Genomic DNA, 19255 nt, shown 5'->3' on the forward strand with positions numbered 1-19255 from the left:
GGGGCAGAGCAGGGGCGCTGCATGCCGCAGTTGTTTCTGCAGGACTGCTGGGTCCCGAGAGCTCCCAGAGCGGGGCGCCCACAGGGGAAGACACACGGCGCCCCGCAGACCCCGCCACGGCGCCGCCAGGCCTCCCGCACCCGCCACACGCCCACCTGACGTCCGGGGCCTGACTCCTTCAAGGCGACCTCTCTGCTCCCTGCTCCGAGGGACACTGGGTTATCATCATGCCTGACTCTAGTTTTTTTGGGAAAATGGTCCGGGAAGGAGCACACACGCTGGGCCCGGTGTGGATGCTAACAGCTCCAAGACAGGGCCCGGTGTGGATGCTAACAGCTCCAAGACAGGAATGGGGGCTGGGCGGGCCTTGGGCAGAACATCACAAAGTCCGGAGGCAGAAATGCAAGTAACAACTGACGACGGCTGCCGCCAAGCCACCCGCCTGCAGCTGTCCCTCTCCGAACAACCCTGAACACGAAGACCACGGGCTGCCGCCAAGCCACCCGCCTCCAGCTATCCCTCTCCGAACAACCCTGAACACGAAGGGGAAAATACAAGCACACGAAGACCACGGCCACAGAGCTCGGAACGTGTGAATGCCCGCCCTCAGAAGAACGGTCCGTGGAGCCGACACGCACATGCTCCCCTCGCTCCCACCACCACCCGGGGAGCCGGCTACTCCATGCACGGGGAACCGCACCCGGGACCCCTGCGCCCGAGGGCCAGCGCCACGCGGGACCGTCGGTGCGGAGGAACGGGCGGGCAGAATCCGACGCCGCACGGCAGTCCGCACCCGTCCACCTCCTGCTTTGCTCCGACAGGTAGCACGCCGCCGGAAGGCAGGAGTTCGGGGTGGCAGCTCTGGTGACCCGGGGATGGGGGGGCCTGACGGGTGGCCTCGGGCAGCCCCATCACTGCGCAGGGCCTCCCAGGCCCAGTAATGAAGCAGGTCCCACAGGGATGGCCCGGGTGACGGCTCCAAGCGCACAGTCATCAACGCAGCGAACCCAGGGAGGTGCCCTTCTCCCAGGAACCAAGCCCCCTCCAGCCCCGGCAGAGCACATGGGCCTCCCACACGGCTCACACATGGCCGCGCGCGAGAGTCAGAAGGGAAACCTTGTAAGGTCAGAACGAGGAACTCCTTCATGATTCTTCCATTTGTAAGCAGGGATTTTCCCCAAATTGTAGCACAGAACTGGGAATACAAAGGAAACAGATCACAGAAGATGTCGTTAAGGATCTCCTAACTGAACGCCATCAATTAAAAAAAAACTCCCGGTGGGGCGCCTGGGTGGCTCAGTGGGTTGAGCCACTGCCTTCGGCTCACGTCATGATCTCAGGGTCCTGGGATCGAGCCCCACATCGGGCTCTCTGCTCAGCGGGGAGCCTGCTTCCTCCTCTCTCCCTGCCTCTCTGCTACTTGTGATCTCTGTCTGTCAAATAAATAAATAAAATCTTTAAAAAAAAAAAAAAAAAAAAAAAACTCCCGGTGAAATTTCTATGGGTAAAATTAAAATAACGTGGGTCACACCGGAGCCCGGAAGAGGGAGAAGCGCACCTCCAGCCTGAGCTGGGTCAGAGCGCTGAGGACCGCGCCCACCGTCAGCAGGTCTGTCGCATGCAGCGGCTGCCCTGGGGAGCCTGGGCACCGCTCACGGACTGTCCCCTCTACGGCCTCCCCGCCGCAGCACTCCGAGCAGGGCGGCGTGTCCAGCGCTGTCCGCAATCCGTGGGGGCACAGGTCCCAGGCCAGGGTCCCGCCCTGAAGGAGCTGCCCGGCCTCGCCAACCGCCCACGTGACGCACAGTACTGGAAGGGCCCGCGCGACAGCACGTGTGTGCAAACAGGCTTAGGACACTGGGACTAAACTGGCAGTAACTTGGCCTGAAAGTGGCCTTGGGACTTTCACGATCACCTTGGAGTCAACAGAAACTCATCAGGACACTGGAGAGCAAAGAGGACAGTCACTGATGCATGTCACCTGACACCCATTCTGTGACTCTCCAACTCTAAGAGGGCAGGACGTAAGAAGGCACGGAGAGCCCCCGTCTGCGGAAGGAGGAAGTTCTTCAAATGTAAGTGGCAGAGCCTTCCGTGGGCCCAGGCTGTCCTAGAAAGCCTTTACTGCTCACGGGGATTCCTGACCCAGACCCAGGAAACGGGGTCTGTGCGCAGCCTGCGGGGCTGGCTGTCCCTCCAGGGTGAGGACCGGTGGGCATGTGCACGCTTCAGGGACCCAGGAGCAAACCTCCCTGAGAACAAAGTCCCCGGAAGGGGCCGTGGGTGAAACATCGTGTTCCTGCAGTGCGGGCACACACCAAGCACGAGGACCGCAGTCACTGGCTTCCCAGTCTGCACGCACGCACGCGCACACGCTGGTCTTTCCTGAGTTCCTAATTAGGCCAGCTGAGCAAGATTCTGGCAGGCTGAACACTGAAATGTCAATACTGGAGAGTGTATTAATTGCTCCTGGCTCTCCAATTAATTCTCCAAGTCACTTAACAGCTTGGAGCTCTGGCCCATGTCGAACAGGCTCACACGTAAATACGAAAATATCTACGAGCGAGTGTAGTGCACGTGTAAACACACAGACTGAGACGCAGGGCCGCCCCCAGTCGGCAAGTCAAGGACCCATTAGCAATCAACGCTAGGAACGCTCCGAGGCAGGAGTGACGTGCCATCTCTCAGCTGGCTGGCGGGCGTAGGCCCTCCAGCATCTTCCCGGAAGATACCCCACAAGGTCATCAAGACTTAGAAACACTCACAAGCATGACGCAGAAACGCCTCGCCTAAGAATGCATGACAAGAAAACAGTCCAAAATGCAATCAAGAACTTATTTCAAAGACACCACACGTATTACCAGTAACAGTGAAAACATAAACACCACACAGATGTTCACCAACAGAAACCCGCCAAGCTCCGCTCTCCCCTCTCACTGGAACAAGAGCCCTAGACAGTCTGAGTGTCTCCATGCCCCCCGGAAAATCCACACGTCGAGTCCTGACCCCCAGAGATGATGGTGTTGGAGCTGGGGCCTGAAGGAGGTGCTTAGGGAGGAGCCCCCGCGAGTGGGGTCGTGCTCTGTACAGGTCCCACAGGGCCCCAGGGCTCCTCCACCCGTGAGGACCCGGCGAGGAGAGAGGACGTGGGCTCCCAAGCAGGGGAGCAGCCCGCACCCGAGCACGGCCACACTGGTGCGCTGCCCCATGTCCAGCCTCCAGAACTCTGAGAGACCAGTTCCTGCTGCTGGAAGCGACCACTCTGCTATTCTGTCACTGCCCCCCACGCGGACGAAGACACGAACTCTCCTTTCTTTCTGAAGAGCTTTACCGAGCATCAACTCAAACGCCACACAACACAGCACACAAAGTGGCTTATGGTGTGTTCGCTAAACTGTGCAACCGCTACCACTCCTAATTTTAGGATGCTTTCCACCATGTGCCCATGAAAAGTCAATCCCCATGACCCCACCGTGTACCCAAGACACAAGCGACCACTAATCTATGTTCTGTGTGTAGAGCTTTGCCTGTTCGGGACATCCAGTATCCGTGGATCCCACGCTGCATGGATGCTGCGTGGCACAGCTCATTTCATGTGCGGTCCCCAGGTCCCCCCGTGAAACGGTGTGTCAGCACCTCACGCTCTCTGCTCTAGCTCTGTGACGTCATGTTACCGGGGTGCACCCCCCCACTACTGTGAGCGTCGCTCGCGAACGTCTGGGCTGGCTTTCATGTCGTGGGCTGTGCGAACGGCACTCCCGTGGACGCGCACACAGTAACTCTGTGTCCAACTCTCCCGTGAAACACCACGCCGTCCGCCGGGGGCAGGGACTACGCCAGACCCACGCTGCCCTCAACAACACCCAGACGTCCACTTCCTCCGCACCTCTGTCGACATTTCTGTGGTCCTCGCGGATTCCGGCCACCACGGAGGGTATGAAATGGCCTGTCCCACTGGGGTCGGGTTCCCACCCCTGAAGATCAACGACCTCGCGCCTCTCTTCACGGGCCTACTGGCCATTTCTACGTCTTCTCTGGAGAAGCGTCTGTGCAGACACTCGGCTCGTGTTTTCGTCAGCTCGTCCTCTCCCTGAGCTGGAAGGCCCCTCGCGGCCCTGCGGACGGCAGGCTCTTCTTCCCGGACGGCCGGCCTGCAGTTTGTCCACTTTGCTGGTATTTCTGAAGAACCAGCTTTGGTTTTGTTGGTTTTCCCTATTGCTTTTCTACTATTTCACTTATTTCTGTTCTAGTCCTGATTTCCTTCCTTCTGTTTGTTTTGGCTTCGGGATGCTCTTTTTGTAGTTTCTAAACCTAAAAAGTCAAGTTCACGATTTGAGATGATCTTTCTAAGACAGTCACTGGCGACGACGGGTTCTCCTTGGGCGCAGACACGGCTGCACCCCACAAGTTTGGGTGGGCTGTGTCTTCCTTTCCAATCATCTCAAAGTTACTTCTAATTCTCCTCACGATTTCTTCTCTAGTCGTCGCCTATCTCCACACGGTTGTCAACTCCTTCACGCTTCCTGCTGTGACCGATACCGAACTCGGTGTCCTCCGGGTCGGAGCACTCTCTGCATGACCCCGTCCTTTCAGATGTGCTGACGCTCCCCGCACGGCCCGGCACGTACTCTATCCCGGACACAATGCCCTACGCACTTGGGAAGGGCATGCATCCTGCTGCTCCTGGGTGCCGGCTCCACACACAGGTGAGGTCTAGCTACTGTTCAGCCTCCTAGTCTGCTTTCCAGCTGCTCACTGACCTTCTGACCAGTTTCCCACCCATCACGGGAAGTCGTGTGTCATTATTTATCAAAAGACATTTCATGGGGCGCCTGGGTGGCTCAGTCAGTTAAGCATCTTGCCTTTGGCTCGGGTCATAATCCCAGGGTCCTGGAATCGAGTCCCGCATCGGGCTCCCTGCTCAGCGGGGAGCCTGCTTCTGCTTCTCCCTCTGCCTCTGCCTGCCGCTCTTTCTGCTTGTGCACTCACTCGCTCTCTCTCTCCCTCTGACCAATAAATAAATTTTTTTAAAAATCTTTAAAAAAAGACATTTCAAGAAAAGTTTCATGACTTTGGAAGATGCTTATGTATCAAACAAAAAGCAACATTAAAATGTGCATGCGTAACATAATTGCCACCATGTTAAAAAAAAAAAAAAAAAAAGTACACTGACACAAAGCCAGAAGGAAATTAACAAAAACGAGCCAGTGACAGCTTCTGAGACGTGGACTCACACCGTCACTGAGTTTTAAAGCTTTTAACAAGTCCGTTACTTGCATAATCAACGCGTTTTTAAATGGAAAATAGGATCCATGTGAGTCACCAGCTCTGCAAGGACATGGGACCTTATTGTCCCTGAAGGGGACCGTCTCGGGCTCTAACACGGCAATCCCCAGGGCCCTCTGCCCTCTGCGTTCCCACGTGGAACCAGAACGTCCACACAAAACACCCCATTCTCAGACGCTCTCGGTGAACAACGCAGGAGCACCAGGCACCTGCGCCATGAAAAGCACGCACGGAAGCCGTGCAGGAGAGGCTCCGAGCCGCAGCTCCAGTTCGTGCGGCCCGTGGGGAAAATGAAATGCAACAAGACAAGACTTCAGCGCAAACAGGGAAGTGAAGGCCCCAATTTCTGAAATGATTCACCAGCGGCAGTAGCCCTTCCCTCCCCCACTGTCACCAGAGCCCAATTCATACTCCGAGAGTGGAAACAGGGAAGAATGACCACACCGCTCCCCTTCGGTGGCTCACAAATCCCCCACGTGCCTTCCCCCACGTGCCTTCCCCCACGCGGCCCGCCTAGCTGTGGGAACGGACTCCCCTGGGCTCCTGCACTAATCCCAGCCCCGCAAGCCCAGGCTGCGTGGAGCAAATGCCGTGTTCTCGGAGCAAAGCTGACATACTGAAAGACAACCCGTACTTGTGAGATTCTGACTCACATACAGGAAATAAAAATGCACATTCTTAATTTTCTTAAGGAAATACATTGTTTATTCCAGTTCCTTTCCATATTTGCTGTCGACAGTAATTTATCTTAAGAGAAAATGACACCAAAATCAAGCCAATCGGAGCCTACACATGCTGATAAAGAGAACCAATGCGCAGAAACCCCTCGCCGTCCCGACCGTTTCTCCCACACACCCAACCCACACGCCGTCAGCCTGAGGGGTCCCTCCAAAGTGCCCCACCAGAACTGTTTCTAAATTTAATAGCACAGAGGATGGGGGCTGGGGGATGCTGTTTTGTTTTTCACTCTGCTGAAAATATTTAAAACGAAAATATAATTCTCTGCTTAAATTGTGCAATGCAACATAAGGGAATGGTTCTTAATTCTAAATCAAATTTAACACTGTTAAAAGGAATATGACAGTTGCTGCCTGAAAAATACAGTCTTTACTTTAAAATTACACCATGCCTGGAGGGAAAAAGCCTTAAAAAAAAAAAAATCCAACAACAGTAGAAGGGTTTCATGAATTATGCTATATTATCTCAATGGAATATTATGTGCAGGAGGTAGAAATGATCTTTACAAAGAGTTCTTAATGATATAGGGAAAAGCTTGTTATAAGGTTAAGCGGGAAAAAAGCACAACACAGAATTTTATACATAATATGCCCTCAAGTAAGTAATTACAATGCACAGAGAAAAGAGAAAAGAGGAACTATACCCAGTAGCAGGTACCCAGGAGGGCCGGCGCGGGCCTGGCCCCATCCTGCGCCTGCCTGCCAGGACACGTACAGGACAGGAAGGAGCCACCGACAGGGGCCTGACACAGAGGACAGGTGGAGAAACACAGCTCAGGCTCAAGGCCAGATGAGCCACTGGGACCCACATGCCAACCACAGCCTGGGAAGGAAGAAACTGGAGCCAAGTCTACTTCCCAGCCAGCAGCCCGGAGAAGAGGCCGGGCTCGCTCGAGGCCTGGCACAAGCAGCAGGAGGCACGGAGGAGGCCCACCACGGGAAGGCATCGGAACAGGCAACACCATGACTCCACCCAGAGGCACGGCAATGGGCCCAGGCAGATGCAAGACGCCCCCCGCAGCTGAGCAGCCCCCACTCAGAGGGGAAGAGGGAGTGCAGGGATGGGGAGAGGGGAGCTCCTTCCCCAGCTCTCCCTGCGTGGCTGCCAAGAGACATAAACGCAGGCTCCCCTTGTCAACAGTGTAGCTGTCGAGGTCAAGGCTCTGGCTCTCTGCCATGCTGCCTCCACTTCCCGGCTCCACGACCCCGAGCGCTCACACGCTGAAAACCGTGCGTTCTAACTACACAACACACACCGAAACCCTGCGGGGATCCGAGTCGACCTGGGGCCTGCCGAGCTTTCAGTCTGCGCCGACCAGATGCACACGGGAGACACAGCTGCTGCTTCGAGGAGCAGAAACTGACGGGGCTACCAGGAGAGGAGGGGGGAGACCACGCGGTGGCACAGTGGCGAGGTGTAAGTGAGTCACAGGACTCACAGGTCAGAAGGGACGCCTGGAACTCCCACCACCTTTGAGAAATACAAAAGCCGTAGCACACGCTGGCAAGGCTGTGGGCCCACGGGGACCCTCCCGGGCCACTGGCGGGAACATCAGTGGAGCCGTGGCTGCCATCTGACCGCTGGGTACAGAGATGCCCGGAGGGCTGAAAACGGGCGTCTACACCAGCACGCAGGGGCTCACAGCAGCAGCGCATGTGATAACAAGAGCAGAGAGAACCAAGCGTCCACTCAGGGCTCTGAGGAGGGGCACAGTGTGCCGAAGCCATGCAGCGAGAGGCCACCCGGCCACGAGGACTGCGGTGCCGGCACCTGCTGCCCATACAGACCTTGAATGTGCCAACGCGAGCAGCCGGTCTCAGAAGACCTCCCGCCGTTTGATGCCATTTCCAAGAGATGTCCAAGAGGCAGCCCAGGAGACAGAGCCCAGGTGTGCTTGTGCAGGGCGGGCGGACGGGGAAGGGCCGCGGGCCACTGTGGGGCAGGAGTGCTTTTCAGGATGGTGAGAAGCTCCTGGGATTTGGGCAACGGCTGCCGTGTGAGTACCCGACTGCCACCGAACGTCTCCCTCGCGGCGGGTGAGTTTTACGGTGGGTCAGCTCTATCTCAAGGGAACTATTGCCGGACAGTAACCGTAACACCCGGGTGGGGGACGAAGAAACTGCATTCTCCAGACCTTCGGGAAGCCGAGCGCCCGACGTTTACCCGCTTACAAACCCCGCAAACCACAACAGCCTCGGCCCAGCGGCTGCCGACACACATGCCCGCGCCTCTGAGCCTCCGCGCAGCGCCTCCCATCTCCGCAGCCGCGGCGACACGGCCGGACACGCGCCCGGGCTTCCCTGCGCCCAGCAGACCCGGCCGAGTGCCCGCAGGGACTCACCCCGTGGGGACCCTCCTCCCTCGTCACTGCGCCCAGCGTCACAGCACCTCCTGCAGCCGCGCAGCTGCACTCCCGCCGCTCCCTGCAGCGACGCCCCCGCTCGTACCCACAGCGGGCAGCCGGCGCGACACGGAGCCCAAAAAGGCTCCTCTGAACCCTCGCCCGGGCTCGCTGTCCCGCACCGCACACGCCTCCAGATGACACGAGTGTCTGTTTCCGTTCCCGTCCTTCAGGACCGGTTTCTGTCTGTCTTCCTGCTGTAACCACGAGCTCCAGGGGGCAGGACCCACACTTGCTTCGCTCGCCTCCCAGGGGCCAGGAGGTGCCCGCTCCACACGGGGTGACCTGAACCGACGTGGTCTCCACGCCCCGGCACTCCGCCCAAGACCGGCACCCCAGCGCAGGCCCCCAAAGGTCAGCGTGGATGACCACACTTCTGCCCGGGGGCAGGCGGGCGGGGCTCCAGACCACTTCCACGGGCCTGAGGCTTCCTAAGGTTAAGGAGGGCTGAACTGGCACCAACAGGTGAACACGCCCGAGCCCGGACGGCAAGAGCTAGAAGAGCGCACGCCACCAGCGGTGTCTGAAGGCCGAGAAACAAGGTATGTCACTTCATGACACCGCCAACTGCCCGAAATAAACCGTGTGTTCCATACAAATGTCCCCAAACCCCCGCACACCCACTCAATGCACACGTGTGTCCTGGTGCGTGTGTGAACGTGAGCAGACGTGTCCCGGTACGGGTGCGTGCGCACACGTGTGGGGGGGGGCACCGGGAGGCAGGGAAAGAGCACAGATCCCATCTCCTCCGGTGCGCCTCTCTTCTGCACCATGACCCCACGGCCCAGCCCCTTCACCCCCCTTGCGGACGACTCAGGCCAATGCAGTACGGATGGCTCAGGTCTTCCGACACGAGCTGGTGGTAAAGTACTTAAGACAAACTTACTTACCACATTAATTAAATGGTCTATTTAACATGGAATATCAATTCTCTAATCACATCTCTGCTGAACTTCTTCTTTCAATTAACAACCCTGAAGTCTACTGACAGGTCCTACTGTTCTAGGATCATTAAGAACATTTTCATTATCTGTCAAGCGCGGGAGGAAGCGGCAGAAAGGCAAGAGAGCCCGCCCCTCCCCCTGCCCCACACATAAGAGCTGATGGGGGGGGCCACGGTGGTCCTCGTCAGTTGATTAGCAATGGAAGACCTCCTCTGAAATCAGCGGCGCAAACAGCGTGAGGGGTTGCGAAGAAACGCACTGAACGGGCATGTTCTCGTGCTCGGAGGGTCATCGGTCCCGGCCAAACCTCCTCCCCTGGACAGCACCCAGGATGGGAAGTGGAAGCGGCTGGAGACACAACCTCATAAAAACAAACAAATATCAAGTCGGGAAGGTTCACGTAAGACAAATTAAAATGGGGTTTTAATAAAAATGCTACAGGCAAACAGCAAATCCCTCCTTTGGTTATTTACTTTTTATCCACAGATAAATTAAAAGTAGATCCTACCCTTATATTTCCAGAATTTTTCTAAAACTTAACATGTGTTCATAACAGATACAGTGATATTACAGTGACTGCCATAACTAAATGGGAAGAAATACACAGCCCTCGGAGAGAGACCGCAGGGCCCCACCGAAGTCTCCGTGAAACCAATTATGTTGCTTGCAATTAACATTCCGGTAAGATGAGCCGCTGCTCATATACCCGAGGTGGGAAGGAGACAGCGAGCTGCAGAAGGCAGTCAGGGAGGGCTCGGGTTCTAGCCTGTCAGCAGAACTTTCGACTACCGCTCCATCACCTTGACCCAATCCACGCAAACCCACCCCAAGGAAGCCAGCGCTCCGCCGGTCGCCACGGCAAAACCACACCGCTCGTGTGTTATCAGAAAGACAACAGTAAGAAGAGAAACCACGTCTTCATGTCCTCTTTGGCAGTTCAACACGTGAATTTACAGACTTTTTTTTAAAGCTGGCATCAATGAGAAATCTATTATTTCTATTTTTAGTTGTCATTACAACATTTAACTTAATGGCACCTCTCAACATTGGTGCATAGTAACGCGGCAAGGCCACCAAAGTTCACATTCAAAGTCTGCGAGAAAAAAACATCATGATATGGTCTTACCTATGTGTTCGCACATGAAGACTACAAAGAAAGGAGTGACAAGGTCATTAATCCCCTGAACATATCCACTGGCAGGGTGACGTATCGCCCATATAAACAATATCCTTTCAAAAATCTGCAAGAAAATTGAACAGGTGGTGAAGCGAGAGTAAACACATCAGAAACTTTAACACGTATGCATTCTTTCCCTCAAAATACATACACACAACCGACATTTTTCACTGTCTCTACTACTCAAAGTAAAACTGTAAACAAGTATTAACTGCTACTTAATTTTTTCATAAAATTCCCGTTATCTGAACTTCTTACTGACTTAGAAGCAGCTGCAGTGTCCCCTGAGCCCCGGGCTCAGCCCTGCCACACGATCTGGCCCCCAGAGAAGCCACACTGGGCTCCCCCGGGCCCTGCAGGCAGAGACTGCACACGGCTGCCGGGACTTGGTCAGGCAGTCAAGCAGCACAGGCCTCAGCACTGGCCTCTGGGTGCACACTCCCTCCACGTGGAGGGACGGGAGAGCAGAGGGCCCGGCAGGCGCACGGGCAGGTGCACGCACGGACCATGGGTGCACGGAGAGAAGGCAGGCAGCATGATGGGGCGAGGGGGCTGGGGTCAGGACACGGTGGGGGGCGGGGGGTGATACAGGGAAAGATGCTCTGAATATCCCTTGTGCGGTAAACAGATTGTTTTCAATGAGGCAGAACCGGCATTAACATTCCATTAGTTGCGGGTGTATAATATTTGAATAGTAACTCGATATTGGTATATACTACAAAAATGATCTTCTGTAATATACTAAGTCTAATTAACACCTGTCACCATACAGCTATAAATTTCTTTTCTCGCGATGAGGACTTTTAAGATCTCTTAGAAACTCTGAGACACGCTGGCGCACCACACTACACCCCCTAACTTCCTTTCTGTTGAGCCCCACTTCACCCACAGCCACCCAACCTCTGTCAGCCACCAGTCTGCTCTCTGCACCCATGCACTTGGTTGCTTTGGTGTTTTAATGGATGTTTTAGTCACTGCACAGTCATCACCAACCAGGAGACCTACTGCAGGGCCATTCCCACCAGCTGCTCCGTCACCCAGGCCGGGGACACAGCAGTGCCTCAAGCTGCTCTCTCCTTACAAGACCCTCACTGCTGACCTGGGCCTCAGGCTAAGAAGGCACACGGGGCAGGCCCAAGGAGCAGATACCCAAACAGAGCGTGAATTGCCCCATTTCCAAACAAGTCCAGCCTGCAGGGCTAACCTGTGTGTCTCCGAGGAGGTCAGCCCCTCCCTGCACTGCCCTGCCTCCCAAACCTCACCGAGCTTGTGGCGTGCAGCCCCAAACCAGCACCCACCCAGCTCTGCAGCGGGGGCCCGAGGGTCTAGATGGGGAAGTCTCTTAATGCAGGGTCCACGGTCAACGGGGGACACCACCAGCCCTAGAATCCAGGCCCCTAGCCTGTGCCCGCCCGAGTACCCCACCCACTGCTGCTCCAACAAGTACCAGTAACCACCACGCAGGCCGGGGCACCTCGGCACAGAGCCTGTCCCAGCGGGGCAGCTGCTACACCCCTGCTGAATGAGTCAGGCGTTCACACACATACGTCCATACACGTGTCTCCTTTTACAACCGCTTTCCAGCAAGAACTAGCAAGAATATTCAAACAAGCAAAAAACCAAAACCACTCAACATGTGGCCCATCTGCCATTTCTCTTGTGCAGACGCCACGGGGCCAGCACTGCACCACCACGTCAAGTGCCCTCGCCCTGATGACCTGCCAGGGCAGTGGCCCAGTGGTCAGACAGGGACAAGAAGACCCCTCTCACAGACCCCAGTCACCCCCACCCAGCCCTTGGGCAGTCACACAGCAGTCACGGCCTCGCCCGGGCATCTGGACACAGGCAAGGCCCGAAACAGTGTCCTAACTGCACGTGGCCTTTCCTCGCCGTGCACAGGGTGGAGGCCGGCCAGGGAAGCGAGGGCCTAGGCAGCACCAAGACCACAGCGGCGGCAGAGGGCAGGCAGGACAAGGCTGCTGGAGGCCGAGCAGGAGCCGCGCCAGGCAGGGCAGACCCGTGACAGCTCAGCACACAGAGCCGTGAAGAGCCATGAAGTCAGCGGAGCAGCTCACCAAGAACAGCCTGAAACATGGGTACAGCTCCTGGCAGACTTCTATCCCACACTAGAAAGTTCTAGCAAAGACAACAAGCAAGGTGGGGGACTCACTCGCATGCATGCTCAGTCACCACGTGGCCAAGAGCAGGTGAGCCTGATAGTGGAGATGCATTCGCACCGTCCGCTCCCCGGGCACCCCCCCCACCTGAGACCCACAGGGAAGACAATCGGCCAAGAGACGGGGATCCACCTGCTGTGGCCCGAGCCTCTCTTGTAGAGTCTGGCTCCTTCCGGTCCCAGCACAGCCTGCTTCCCTGGCATAGGGCGATGCTCAGATGGCCCCGGGAGTACCCAGGGATGAGATTGGGCCACGCCTTGGGCCACTGCTCACATGGCCCATGTCCTCTACACAGGGCTCCCCTCAAGACAGGGCAGCAGGGCCCCCAGCGACAGGGTCAGTCTGCTCTGAAAGCAGCGCCCAGGCTGGAAGGGGAGCAGAGCACCACGAAAGACACCCTCATGCTGCAAGGCGGCACTATCGGCAGCGCCCTGCAGGTCGGGGACCCGATGCGGGCAGCAAGGGCGTCTGTGGTCACTGCGCGACAACCAGGCCTGAGGAGGGCTGGGAACAAAGCAGAGTGTCAGCCCCACAAACACGTGGATGGAAGGGCTCCACAGTGGTACACAGTGTGTTCTAGAAGCCCCTGAGGGCAAAGGAGAGATGGAGGGGTGCCTTGAGGGCAGGAAGGAGTCCCTGGCGACAGCCCTGGATTCCACGGTGCAAACGTGGGCTTCAGTAAGCAACCTAACCCCGGTACCAACAGCGTTCCCATGCTCACACAACAGCTGCTAACACCGATGAGATGCTCTTGGCCTCACCACCTCCATCAGCTCGTCCCCCTCTAGATGCTGAGGCCAGTACAATTACTACCCCACCGCCAGATGATGAGGCAGACAAGCCCCGAGAAGGCTCTGTGCCCCACCTCCCACCTTCTGGTGTACACACTCTTGTGGTCCCTTCCCTGAGTGTGACCACGCCCTACAACCTGCTTTGCACAGGGGACAGGATGTGCACGACTATGTCACCGAAGACGACACCCGTCCTGCCAGGAGACGCTGTCCCTGCTGGCTTCCAGGACACAGGCTACGATCCCATGAGCTGCACGTGGAAAGGGCCGTGTGCCGAGGACCAAAGGGCCACCTAGAGGCAGTGGGGAACCCAGGCCCCATCTCCACAGCCTACCAGCCACCGAGTCCTGCCAGCAACCACGTGGGTCTGCACGTGGATCCTTCCCCAGTCAAGCCTCGGAAGCGTTTGCAGCCCAGACCACACCTGACTGCCACCTGGGGAAATTGTGAGCTGAGACATGCCCAGACCTGACCCACAGAAACTGCAAGGCAACAAACACGGTCAGTGTGTTGTTGGAGTGTTAGGTTTGCAGCGATGTCACTACACAGAAACAGTAATTCACACAAATGACGAAACTCCAGCACGGCGGGGTAAGCACTACAGTGCGGAGCAGCAGAGCTGGAGTCCGTGCTGGTGTCCGACTAAACAGGGCCTCGTAAGGACTACAGAATGCCACCACTGCTCTGTAGTCCACAAGAGTTGTTTTCATGCATAAGTCAAAAAGGAAAAAGTGACAGAAGTTCAGTAAGAAAGAAACAGCATCAGGGATGAGCTCTGAGGAGCAAGCTGCCTCTAACTGCTTCGCCCGCGCGAGACCCAACAGGGCCTGATGTGCACACATGCATGTACACAGATGCAGGAGGTGTGCGGGCAGGTGTGTGGTGTGTGCGTGTCTGTGCGCAGGCATGAGGTGTGTGTACACACAGATGTGTGGTTCGTGGGGGTGGGGGCTGGTGCGTGGTCCGTGTGTGTGTGTGTGTGTGTGTGTGTGTAGGTGCGCTGGAGGAAAAGTTGGAGCTCAGGGCCCAGAAGTTTCCTTTCCTGCTTTGCAAACCCACGACCTTGGGGAGCGGCCATGTCAGCCGTGGAGCCCCCTCACCCTTTAACTAAGGCCCAGACTTTCAGAGCACTTGGCCATTGCGTTCTCTCCCTCTCTCTCTCTCTCTCTCTCTCTCTCTCTCTCACACACACACACACACACACACACACACACACGTGCGCGCGTGCACGCGCACACCCCCTAACCCCACTACAAGCAGGAACGCAGGTTTCCCCTTGGTGCTCCCGGCACAGAAAGCTGGCGAGCTGACCAAGCCGGCCCCATGCGGCAGGAATGTGGAGGGGACACGGGTCTTCTCAGTGCAGCCAGTGCCACACAGGCAAGTGGAGCGACTCGTGGGCCCAGAGGCCACAGCAGCTCTGAGACAAGAGGAGACCTGCTGGCCGGGGCTCCTGACACAGTCGCGAAGCTTTCCTCACAACCAGTTCTCGTCCTGAGATGGACCAAGCTGCGTGGGACATCCCTGGGGAAACTGAGGGAAGCACTGGGGCAAATGGGACTGAGCAGAGCAGCAGCAGGGGCAGCCGAGCCTTTTTGGTCCCAAAGAGACCGCGCATGTGCTTGCAAAGCTGTGTGTAAAGCGGCCAATGACCCAGTGATTACCTACTGGCCCTGCATCAGGGCCCCTGTGCGGGGCGCGGGGCTTCCAGAGCGCAGGCCAGCCCGCACGCTCACAGCAGAAGAGTGCCCTGTGTCTGCGGGACCTTGGGAGAACGTTCAGAGTTTAGATTTCCCATTAATTAAGGAGTTATCCGTCATGTAGTTCAATTTATTTAAATTTAACTCTACTTGATCGCTCTCGAAAACCTGAAAATTATACTTTTAAGGCTTTAATCCCAGTAACATGTAAATAAAGGGACAAGGGGTTCAAGCATAAACAAAAATAGCATTTTTTAAAAAATTTTATTTACTTATGAGAGCGAGCGAGCATGGGAGCAGAAGGAGGGGGAGCAGCAGCCAGAGCAGGCAGGAGAGGCAGAGGGAGAAGCAGGCTCCCCGCTGAGCAGGGAGCCCAATGCAGGGCTCGATCCCTGGACCCCGGGATCATGACCTGAGCTGAAGGCAAATGCTTGACCGACTGACCCCCCACCCCAGGTGCCCCAAAATGGCTTCTAAACGAGACAGGCGGGCTAAAGCATCAAAAGAGCACGGCCAGCCGTGGAGATTTGGGACGACAGATGCAAATCCGGCTCTGCCCCTAAAGAGATGGTCCTGGGATCGCACCCCACATGGGGCTCTGTGCTTGACGGGAAGCCTGCTTCTCCCTCTCCCACTGCCCCTGCTCGTGTTCCTGCTCTCGCTCTCTCTGTCGAACAAATAAATAAAATCTTTAGGAAAGAAAAAAGAGAGACGAGCAACACATGCCTGTGGGTCGTCAGCCCCAGGGGTCCAGCCTCCAGGCCGTAGAGAGTGGGGCTCCCTCATGTCCGCAGCACCACAGCACCCCCCACAACAGGCACCCCTAGCCCCTTCTCTTGGCTCCGCCACCACCAGCTACTGGCCATCATCTCGTGTCTGGCTCCCTGGGACAGTTTCCTGGCTGGTCTCCCTGCTCACACCCTGCACCCCACGCCCCCCAGAGCGGCAGAGGAGCTGGTAACACACAGCAGGTCACACCGTGCGTCGCCGGTGGCTGCCCGAGACCCAGAGGATCAATGCAAACTGCTGGCCAGGACTCCAAGGGGCCGGACCTGCCACTCCCTTCCCCACCTCTTCGCCTCCACTGGGTCCTCCTGCACCAAACCAGCCGCTTCTGTCCCCACCCCAAGGCGTCTACACTGGCTCCTTCGGTTGGCAGCACCCCACTCCGACACCCCCAGTGCCCCAGATCTCCAGCATCAGGTCGTAGCTCCAACACCACCTCCTGAGAGCCAACCTCCTGGACCCCCCGAGCTAGGACAGCAGCTCAGCCTCTCGCCCGTGAGCCCCTGAGGAAGGGTCGTCCTGCATCCTGTCCACCCCATGCCCTCGGTCCTGGCACGGAGCCAGCGCCAAGGAAAACCCTGGAACTCGCTCTGGCTGAAGCGAGGCGTGCATGATCCGGGACCTGCACCCTCCTCTCTGAGCCCCCACTCGCCTCTGCTCTCCGAGGTCCGCACCTCCGGTGGACCCGGGATCCCCCTGCTGCACCAAGATCTCAGACCAGCCCTGGGTGCGGACCCGCGTCGCCCTTCTGTTTCTCCTTCAAAGGTGCTCCAGGCCCAGCTCCTCAGAGGCCAAGCCACAAGGACATCAGGGCCCCCCTTGGGAAGAGGTGAAGCGGGCCGGGGGCCACGGAGACTCTGCTCCACTCCGGGGAGCGGTGGGGGCAGCCCATGGCACAGGGAGCCCCGAAGAGGAGGCGACGGGCGAGCTGTAAAGACGGGAACTGAGGCAGGAGGAGCAGAGAGCAGAGGGGCACGCAGCCGGGGTGCCAGGGGACAACGCGGGGCTCGGGAAGACTCTGGGTCCCGAGCTCAGGGAGCTCATGTTCGTCGTCAGAAGACGCTCCTGCCCCAAGTCCAGGTCCGGGCACAGGAAGCGGGCACCAGGCGAGCAGAAGGCAAGGCACCCACGGCCGCCCCATGGGCACCAGCCCCTCACCTGCAGGAGAAGCAGCCACGCTTCCTCCTTGGGGACCACACCGCCTGCAGGCTGCCTCCGGCCCCGGCCGGACCCTGGACAGCGGCGCCCAGTGACGTCCGCCCCGCTGGCTGCTCGCCAGCGTCCATGCAGACGGAGTCGCCTGTGCGGGCCACAGTGGACTCACGTGCGCGGGGCCCTGACACGTGCTCCGAGTGTGCACTCAGCTCCTGCTGTCCCATGGCGCTGCACCCACGCCACTCGTCTCCCCGCGGACTATTTCCCTCTAACAATAGCCATTAATTTCGAAAACAAAAAAAAGGCCAGGATTGATGTTTCTTTGGCAGGAAGAGGGAAGAGAAGGTAAGTAACCGGCCTAAACGTCCTTCAGCCTCTCTCCGTCCTGTCAGACTGGCCTGCCACACCGCGGACACACCAGGAAGCCATGGGTGGCCCCACCTCCGACCAGAGCACCTGGAGGCCCCAGGCCCGCAGCCCTGGCCCGGCGGGCACCCCCAGTCCTCCGTACCCAATTCGGCCCGCGGCTTGGCCAGACGCCACCCACAGAGCGCGCCGCAGCAGCGCTCTCTCCACGGGAGCGGGCAGAAGCCGCTCCCGAACGAGGCGACAGACAGTGCAGCCTTGCCTAGACTCCCCAGAGGAAAGAACTTTCCAATCATTGCAATAGTGTGAAAAAGATTTCCATGTAGGGAAAACGCCTGGTGACCCTGGGAGCTCATAAACCCGGAACGTGGAGGGAACAAAGTCCTGAGCGGCCAGCTGAGGACGGTGTCCCGCAGAAGGGAGCTGGGCGAAGGGGCCTTGGCAGAGGGGGCCAGCAGGACGCGCAGGCAGCCAGAATCCCAGCAGTCCCTCCTGAGGGCCCCAAGGGTCCCTCGTGCCCTAGCTGCGGCCACAACCAGGCCCCCTGCCAGCTCCTGGCCCTGCTGCCTTCCAGGGGGGCTAGCCACACGGGCTGGAACAGGACAGGGGCCCCATGGCCCCGGGAGATGGGGCTGCTACGGGACACCTGTCCCAGACCTAAATCCAGCAGCAGCCTGACTGACCCGTCCACTCGGGGCTGCTCCGGGAGCGACCACAGGCCGGGCTGCAGAGCTGATGGGCAGGACGAGGCCCACATCAGAAACGATGCGCGCCGTTGCTGGCTGAGGGCTGCTTATTCTTTGTTTTCTCTTCACTGACTGCGATTTCATCCTGGATCTTTTGTCTTAAATCATGTCATGCGACTTCACTTGGCCTGTGTCTGAGATGATGACAACAAACACAGCTCAGAGTCCGAATCCCTCAGCATCGTTCAGAACTCCATCCCCGAATCACCCAAGATTGTCCCGTGAGGCCCCAGGGTGCCCACGGCCTCCCTCTGCCAGCTCCCCGTCTCACGGACCCTAGGCCCCGTCCCCAACAAGGTCTGTGAAGACCCAAGTGACAGCGCACCCCACCTTAGATCCTGCCCCCGCGACACGGACCAGGACAGCAAGCGCGACCGTGAGCACATCAGGACAGGACCTCTGAGGGTTACCCCGAAAATATTTTTCCATGTGCCTGTCATCATAATGAGCTCCCCAGAGACGAGACATCACTAGAGCAAGTCGTAACGCAAGGGGCTGCCGTTCCCAACCCAGGGGGATGCACGCTGGGGGGCTTCTCGCCTGCGCCCAATACCCGCCGCTCCCATTCACAGTACGCGCCAAGCCCCCTCCAAGTTCCTGCACTCAGGCTGGCAAGAGACAGCACCAGAAGGGCTTTTCCTAAAACTGTTTCCAAGCAGGCGTTTTCAAAGTCAACAACATGACCCTTTAAAGGGTACATGCACCAGTTCCCTTGAGTTCACACCCAGCGATAGGCCTGGGGCAAACTGGGCACTGGCTTTTGCTCCTGCTGGCTGCTCCATCCCCAGGGCCCTCACTCCGACATGGTCTCAACTACAAACAAAGTCAGAGGACTCTTCTGAAGGACAGTCGCCAAGGGCCACCCACACTGACGGTGTAACCCCGAGGACGAGAAGCTCTTGCCCGTGCTCCCGCGCCCTACTGAGGAAGGCGCCAGGAAAACAGGGTACTCTGGCCACAGCCAGGTCTTTCACTGACCAGGCCCAAT

The 19255-nt window shown here is 57.7% G+C and overlaps 1 protein-coding gene across 1 annotated transcript in view; it reads right to left on the reverse strand.

Moving 5' to 3' along the window:
* The window catches only part of LOC132020224 (TBC1 domain family member 22A-like), a 221423-nt gene that overhangs the window by 93094 nt on the left and 109074 nt on the right, over positions 1–19255 (reverse strand). The window contains exon 8 of the mRNA XM_059404436.1: positions 10496–10610. Coding sequence (XP_059260419.1) covers positions 10496–10610 — 115 coding nt within the window. The remainder of the gene's footprint in view (positions 1–10495; positions 10611–19255) is intronic.

This window comes from Mustela nigripes, chromosome 6 (assembly GCF_022355385.1).
Source record: "Mustela nigripes isolate SB6536 chromosome 6, MUSNIG.SB6536, whole genome shotgun sequence".
NCBI lineage: Eukaryota > Metazoa > Chordata > Mammalia > Carnivora > Mustelidae > Mustela > Mustela nigripes.